The sequence below is a fragment of the Diadema antillarum genome, unplaced genomic scaffold (genome assembly GCF_040938485.1).
Source record: "Diadema antillarum isolate AM-2024a unplaced genomic scaffold, OU_Dant_1.0 seq00000610_RagTag, whole genome shotgun sequence".
NCBI lineage: Eukaryota > Metazoa > Echinodermata > Echinoidea > Diadematoida > Diadematidae > Diadema > Diadema antillarum.
This window is the reverse complement of record NW_027271535.1, coordinates 696,860-705,040: the sequence shown is the minus strand read 5'-3', so window position 1 is coordinate 705,040 and position 8,181 is coordinate 696,860. Positions and strand designations below refer to the sequence as shown.

Genomic DNA, 8,181 nt, shown 5'->3' with positions numbered 1-8,181 from the left:
TTTATTTTCGGATTAACGAACCTTCGGAGTAATGAGCCTTATTTCCTATTCGGATTAACGAACCTTCAAAATAACGAGCCTTATTTCATTTTCGGATTAACGAACCTTCGGCATAACGATCCTATTTTTATTTTCGGATCAACGAACCTTCGGAATAACGAACCTTATTTTATTTTCGGATTAACGAACCTTCGGAATTACGAACCTAGTATCATTTTCGGATTAATGAGCCTTCGGAATAACGAATCTTATTTCATTTTCGAATTAACGAACCTTCGGAACAACGAATCTTCGGAATAACGAACCTTCGGAATAACGAACCTTCGGAATAACGAACCTTCGGAATAACGAGCTGTAACCAGAATGCCTGTATGGTCGTCACTCGCACGGGCCGAAGTGCCATTAACCGAACAACTATACGTCCCTTCATCCCATTACTGAACGCCTGTCGGGTTTAACCCAATCAGGACGCGAAAAACCCGACAGACATACATAAACACATGAGTGTAGGAACGGCTGTAGGGTTTTAGCCAATAAGGACGCGAAAAACCCGACAGACCTACATGCATGGGTGTGGGAACGGCTGTAAGGTTTTAGCCAATCAAGACGCGGAAAACCCGACAGACATAGCCTACATAAATACATGAGTGTAGGAACGGTTGTAGGGTTTTAGCCAATCAGGACGCGAAAAACCAGACAGTCATACATAAATACATGAGTGTAGGAACGGCTGTAGGGTTCTAGCCAATCAGGACGCGAAAAACCCGACAGGCGTTCCGTAACGGGATGCAGGGACGTATGGTTGTTCGGTTAATGGCACTTCGGCCCGTGCGAGTGACAACCATACAGGCATTCTAGGGCAGTACAGTTGCACAGTTGCGTAGTTACATAGTGGCATAGTTGTACGGTTTCTTGCGTTCTGATTGGCTAAAACCTGACATCCATTCCATTGTTGTATAGTTGCATAGTGGAATTTATTTTCGCTAGCGAGCGCATACCTCTTCCTTTTGTTGCGCATTTTTTTTTTTTTTTGCGTAATCCATTGTTCGCATTCTCCTCCTCGCCTGCTTATATTCAGGCTTCATTCTCGGTCGAGCATTCCACCATCACTCATCAGTCTGCGCTCTCCTCATCGTTTCGAGTCAGCTTACGTACCATGGACGGCGACACCGCCCCGTCGAACCTCGACATTCTACAAGCCATCAACGCCATACAGAAGAGAGTCGACCTCGCCTGCAAACACCAGTCATCGGACCTTCCCGTCTTTAAGAGCGAAGGCAACAAGCAGCAATTTGAGCACACTGCCAAAGTTGCTAATCTCATTGAATCCGCTCTTTCTTCTCTCGAAGAGGTCGACCCAAGCTCCGCCGTCCAGCACCTCAAGCAGGCGCTCACAGAGCTACATCAGCGCCAGAAGCTCATCAAAATAGCCGACCGTTCCCCCCTCGGTTGGTTGACAGTTAAGGAGTATGTCGCAGACGAGCTCGCAGACGATTCGGGGGACGAGAAGCGTTTACGGAAGGCAGAGAAGACAGCCGCCACCAAGAAATCAGAGTCCACCAAGAAAGCAGCCAGGGCACAGGCCCGGCCACGCCCATATCCACGTTCTCGGGCTCTTCCGTACTCTTCTGCTCCTTGCGGCTACGCTTCCTTTCGTCGCTACACACCAAGGCCCTTCACCCCCGCATTCCGAGCAGAGAACCGCATTTGTTTCCAATGCGGTATCACAGTCCACGTTCGCACCAACTGCCCCTCCCTCAGAGCCAGCAGACAGGCCTTCCGCCAGCTTCCCGGAGCCGGATCCCTCGTCGGTCCACCAGGAACCTCCAGCTAGACACTGGGAGCATGCTGAGCCAGATCTCCAGACACCACTTCCCCCAGGAGTGAAAGGTAGATTGAAACAATGTTATTCATTTTGGGAGCAAGAACTTAAAGCCAGCAAATTCATTCTTGATTTGGTAAAGGACGGGTATAAAATTCCTTTTGAGACGATTCCTCCCCCTTTTTGTGCCAAGAACAATCGTTCTAGTTTAAAGCACCCCGACTTTGTTGAGTCGGCAATCTCTGATTTGTTAAGAAAGAAGTGCATTGTCGAAGTTGACACCCGCCCAACGTGTTGTAATCCTTTAACTGTTTCCGTAGGCAAGAAGTTACGCTTGGTTTTAGATTTGCGACATCCAAACAAATTTGTCAAGAAAATCAAATTCAAATACGAAGATTTACCTCATATCACTCAAGCTTTAGATAAAGATCAGTTTTATTTTTCATTTGATTTCGAATCCGGTTATCATCACTTAGACATATTCCCTCAACACCAGCAATACTTGGGTTTTTCATGGAAACACGCAGATTCCACTTTGAGATATTATAAATTCACTGTACTTCCATTCGGCCTTTCTTCCGCATCCTATATTTTTACTAAATTGACCAGACCTCTAGTCTATCAATGGCGCTCGCAAGGTATTTCGTCCTTCATATACATCGATGATGGGCTTATCATTTCTCCCTCTCTCGGCGTGGCCAGTCTCAACGTGGCCATAGTCCGCGATACAGTTGTTCGCAGCGGCTTTGTTTTCAGCGAGAAAAAATGCATTTGGCAACCTTCTCAAAGCATTTGCTATCTTGGTTTCATCATTGATTCTAAAACGGAACAGTTTTACGTGCCGAAAGCTAAAATCGACAAACTCTTATCCTTGATAGATCAAATTCTGATTTTGAGTCGATCAAAAAACAAAGTGCCGGTCAAAACGTTGGCATCTTGTGCCGGTCATTTAATTTCCATGTCCCTTGCCCTTGGCCCCGCTTCTAGCCTCATGACCCGTGCATTGTATCGGGCCATCGAATCGCGTTCTTTTTGGACTGAGTCAATCTTTCTTCCTGAGCCAGCTTCAGACGAGCTGCATTTTTGGTTCGCTAACATTTCATCGTTCAATGGCAACCCATTCAGTTTTCGTTTAGCTCCTACTATCCAAGTGTATTCGGACGCGAGCGACATTGGTTTCGGGGGGTTCATCGCGGCCCCCCCCCCCCATACGGTCTTTCACGGCGTTTGGAGCGAATCAGACGCAAAAAACAGTTCTACATGGCGCGAGCTGGCCACCGTTCATAATATTTTGTCGCAAGGCTTGACTATTTTTTCCACTCAGAAGATTAAATGGTTCACAGATAATTCAAACGTTCCTCGAATTATTAGGAAGGGCAGCGTGAAGCCAGATTTGCATTCTTTAGCCCTTAGCATATTCAATCTATGTAGAGCACACGATATTGTTTTAACTCCCGAATGGTCGCCTAGAATCGAAAATAAACTTGCCGACAGGATAAGCAGATATCGCGATTTCGACGATTGGTCTATCGATCAACGGTCTTTTCTGTTTATCGATTCTATTTGGGGCCCTCATTCGGTTGACAGATTCGCTTCGCCTCAGAACACCAAGATTCCTGTGTTTAACTCCAGATTTTGGTGTAAGGGATCCGCCGGCATAGACGCCTTTTACCAAGATTGGAGCGCAGATAACAATTATTTTTGTCCCCCCGTTTCTTTAATACCCCAACTCATCAAGCGCATGGCTTCGTTCAAAGCCATCGGCACCTTGCTAGTTCCTAAATGGCCATCGTCTTCTTTTTGGCCTTTCATATGCCCGGACGGTTTACATTTCGGTGGGCATGTGCACGATTGAAGGCTATTGAGTGTATCATTCACTCCTCCTTCCTTGGGGGACTCTACCGTATTTTGCGAAAAGCCTTCTTTCCTCTCCTTGGCACTGAGGTTCAACTTTAGGATTCCGCTTAGAAGAACCAGGCGCGGTTTTTGTTCCTCCGAATTAGGTTACTGCGCAGCATGCACCTAAAATTTCAGAAGTGTTGACAGACTCGAATAGTTTCCGATCCTTTGATTTCGATTTTATTGCTTCCTTTTGAGAGCCGAATAGCAACGATTATTTTGATCGTTTAACGGAACACATTACGCTTCCTTATTTACACGGCCGATTTGAGCGCCGAACGGCAGAACTTTTTGTTCTGTTTTATGGAATATTTTGGTCCATTTTCGCACTTAGCGAAATGTTGAGAGCCAGATTAATATTGGCCGATGCCAATTTGAGAGCGTCAACTGTTCATAAAGCACACCCTTTTCTGGTGCCACAGTTCTCAGAGTTTTACTATCTTGAAGTTACGTCCTTCGGAATTTGCATGTCTTCTCCTTCCGTACTTTCTTTGGCGTTTCTCGAGAGCGCGTGGTATGCTCAACCCAATTGCAGGGTGTTCACAAAATTCAACGTTTTCACGTGTCATGATTTCATTATGTCCGTGCGTGTGTCATCCGTATGCGTGTATGAGCGAGATATAGAAAATAAATGAACTTTCTTTCGGAGTGAGAGGCGTAGCGGTAACAGAGATAGAAAGTGGAATTTATTTTCGCTAGCGAGCGCATACCTCTTCCTTCTGTTGCGCATTTTTTTGTTGCGTAATATTGTTCGCATTCTCCTCCTCGCCTGCTTATATATTCTCCTAGTTAGCCTTTCAGGGCTTCATTCTCGGTCGAGCATTCCACCATCACTCCCACCCAGCATACCCCTCCCTTGCAGTTAATGTTTGTCTTCCATATACTTTAGTATACTGATATTTTTACAAGTTTGCTTTGATCATGTTGATCATCACATTTATGCTATTTTTATATTCCGCAAGATTGTTCCCAGGCAAGGTTGCTGGTCTGTCGTTCTTTTTTCCTTCTTGATTTCACAGGCGAATGGGCTAAGTACACCGCTTCCTTACACGATCCAGCCCTGCAACGTCTGGCAGTCGTAGATCTTCCAGCACTCCTCGCATCCTCCAAAGCCGATTCCACCACAAGGCTCTATCTCACGTATTGGAGAAAATGGGAGGCTTGGACAACCTCGCATCCAAGCATTCCAGCTTTCCCGGTCGCCCCCTTTCACCTTTCCCTCTACCTGGCGCACCTGGCAGCTACCGGTCCCAAGTCCGTCGCAGACCCAACAATAGCCGCCATCAAGTGGATTCACAGTTTAGCAGGTTTTCCGTCGCCCACCCGACGATCCCATGGTCAAGACTGCCCTTCAGGGTTTCAAGCGCCTACATTCTTCTCCAACCTCACGCAAGTTACCGTTAACTCCACATATTTTGCGAGAAATCTGGAAAGTGCACGGCCAAGCCAACGCGTCTTTGGCGGATCTCCGGATCCTGTTCATTTCTTTTATCTCCTACGCCGGATTCATGCGTTTTGACGATCTCAAAAAGGTATCTCGAAAAACCTGCACCTTCTCGCAGGAACGTCTTAGTATCCACCTACCAAGTTCGAAATCGGATCAATTCAGACAAGGTAGCGACATAGTCATCGCCAGGACAGGCAAGGACACCTATCCAGTTCGCGTAGCGGAGCGCTATTTTGCCGCTCTCGGTGATCCTCTAGATTGTCCCCTCCCAGTTCTTCGTAGGTTGCAGGTCTCCAAGCGCGGCCTGATTCCCACCTCTCATCCTTTAAGTTACTCTCGCACTCGCGAGATCATACTGGATGCCATTAAGCCTTTTGTGCCCGACATCTCTAGGTACGGGCTTCACAGTATGAGGTCCGGCGGCGCTACAGCCGCATTCAACGCTCACGTTCCTACTTTCTTGATTTCTAGGCAGGGTAGATGGAGCTCCGATAAGGCTCGCAATAAATACGTGCAAATTGATTTAGAGTCCAAGCTATTAGCTTCTACCTCTCTCGGCATTTAATCGCTTTGATTTAGCCTTTCTATATAGCAAGGATTTCATCTTCCTTTTGCACAGTTTCTTTTTCGTGAACGTCCCAGTATCTAAACTTTCTTGGTCAGATACCCTGTATAGTTTTGTACTCTCACTCCATAGGTCTCATATATCCCATTACGAAGTTTATTCTCAATTTTTGAACGTTCGTAAACGGCCGCATCCAGCAGTTCCTACATTTCAGCATTTTTTGGAATTTCGTTACTTTTCGTATGTCATCTCGTATAGTTCGACGTTTTGTACCCCACTTGTTTCTCGACGCCTTTTTTCCAAACAGGCAAATCTTGTACCAACCTCACGCCCTATGTTTGTTTAGCAGGCGTTAAAAGGCTTCATTTATCCCGCTTGCTCATTGTTTTACGCTTTTAATTTTCTCCATACGGTCATTTTATCCTTCACGTCCGAGCAAGGAGCCAGGGAGTGCGCCCTCGTTTAGTATCCTTGGTCGCAACCACGTTTCCTCCACGGGGGGTTTTTCGTGGCCTCCGTAACTTTTGCTCACGCATTAGTTTTGATACTACACGCCTTGCTCTTTATAGGGCTCGTACTTCCATTTTCCCTATATAGAGGTAACTAGTACAGTCGTATCCCCGTTCCAACCTCTCTCGTACGTCCTACGCTTAACATCCGTACTTCTCATTTTTTCTCATCTGTGCTATACAGTTACGATACCTTTCTTACCTTAAGATTTGCAGGCTATGCTTTGGTGGAACTCATATCTCAAAATTTTCGCCCAGTTATTTACGGCGTTTACTATGCTTATGGGCTTGTTGCTATGATAAACGCATCATTGATATTTACGAGCATCTCATATTGGATTTTCAATAATTTTCAAACATTGAAGTCCAGATGCGAAAACCCGCTATCTTCGTCCATGATATGTGTTCTGTTATATTTCCCCGACACACGGATTGCCTGAGACATCTTTTGGTCTTTAATGTTCTCTCTTAATATGAATAAATCGAGAGCGCGTGGTATGCTCAACCCAATTGCAGGGTGTTCACAAAATTCAACGTTTTCACGTGTCATGATTTCATTATGTCCGTGCGTGTGTCATCCGTATGCGTGTATGAGCGAGATATAGAAAATAAATGAACTTTCTTTCGGAGTGAGAGCGTAGCGGTAACGGAGATAGAAAGTTGTACTAATTTTGACTCCCCTCGCCCGCCATATGCTCTGGTTATGCCTGCCATGCAAAACCAACCTGCAAGTTTGGGCGTGTGCCTCAACCTCGGTGCTTCCAATTCCTTGTTACCACACAGACACTACACACACATAACTATACAGTATAGGAGCCTGTGGCAGCTCCTCAGCCCCACATCCTTCTGCGAGCTCTGGTTGTCAACGGCCCAGTCTCATACTTTCTCTCTCATATCTTGCCACCCTCATACTCATTTACATACCCAAAGACACAATATTCTGCATTCTAAACAAATTAGCGCATCTAGCTGTGCCAAGTATGCAAAAACCCCGAGCTATGTGTTGTGGTTTGCTGGGCAAGACTAGAACGAAGAAACCTAGCCCGTTTCTCATTGTCCCAACCTATACTTGGTTCAAAATAAAACGAAAGCTGTGTTCAGACGGAGGCAGTTTTGGCCGCAGTAACTTCGGAGGAATAAGGGTCGGAGGAAGCTTGGTCGGAGTAACTTAGGAGGATAGGTCGGAGTAGTGCCCGTCTGGACAAGGTCGTGGTAACTTCCTCCAATCGGAGGAACTTACCACGACCTCTTCCTCCGAACGAGATACTCCTGAGTTTTCTCAGGAGTATCTCGCTACCACGACTAGCCGGTCGGAGTAAATTGCCCGTGCGGACAAGCCCTCGGGATCGGAGTATCTATGAACTTACATGCCGTACGACCTAGGTAAAACTTCCTGGGTCAAATCGCAATGTTGACATTTTGCGACTACGAGTGCGCGTGTAGTGCAATTCTAACCTAGTCGATCGCAACGAAGAAGCTAGCGCTCATGCAGAAATTTCCATCAACAAGAATGGAGAAGACAAATGCCACTGGTAAAAAACAATTGCATGGTCGACGTGCGCGGCGCTACCACTTCCGGAAGTTACACCGACCCTCGCACATAAAACTGGTCGGAGTTTCTTCCCACGACCGTTGTGTGGACACAAGAGTCGTGGTAAGAAATGCATTAATTTGAATTTTGATTGCCATGCCATAAATTTTTACTCCGACTAGAAATATGTCTGAACATGGCTTATATATAAAACTAAAGTATAGGAGCCTGTGGCAGCTCCTCAGCCCCACATCCTTCTGCGAGCTCTGGCTGTCAACTGCCCAGTCTCATACCTTCTCTCTCATATCTTGCCACCCTCATACTCATTTGCATACACAAAGACACAATATTCTGCATTCTAAATAAATTAGCGCATCTAGCTGTGCCAAGTATGCAAAGACCCCGAGC

At 46.1% G+C, this 8,181-nt stretch overlaps 2 protein-coding genes across 2 annotated transcripts; both read left to right on the top strand.

The window, feature by feature from the left end:
• The first annotated feature begins 1,156 nt into the window (after positions 1 to 1,156).
• Positions 1,157 to 1,834, top strand: LOC139735936 (uncharacterized). Its single transcript, XM_071646690.1, has one exon. It carries the CDS (start codon positions 1,157 to 1,159, stop codon positions 1,832 to 1,834), a length of 678 nt encoding a protein of 225 aa, XP_071502791.1.
• Positions 1,835 to 5,055: 3,221 nt separating this feature from the next.
• On the top strand, positions 5,056 to 5,733 carry LOC139735935 (uncharacterized). The gene has a single exon (XM_071646689.1). The coding sequence runs from the start codon at positions 5,056 to 5,058 to the stop codon at positions 5,731 to 5,733; it is 678 nt and encodes a 225-aa protein (XP_071502790.1).
• Positions 5,734 to 8,181: the final 2,448 nt, after the last annotated feature.

Bases quoted from the DNA above. Each gene is read 5' to 3' on its own strand.
- LOC139735936 (XM_071646690.1), top strand. From the start codon at position 1,157: ATGGACGGCGACACCGCCCCGTCGAACCTCGACATTCTACAAGCCATC.
- LOC139735935 (XM_071646689.1), top strand. From the start codon at position 5,056: ATGGTCAAGACTGCCCTTCAGGGTTTCAAGCGCCTACATTCTTCTCCA.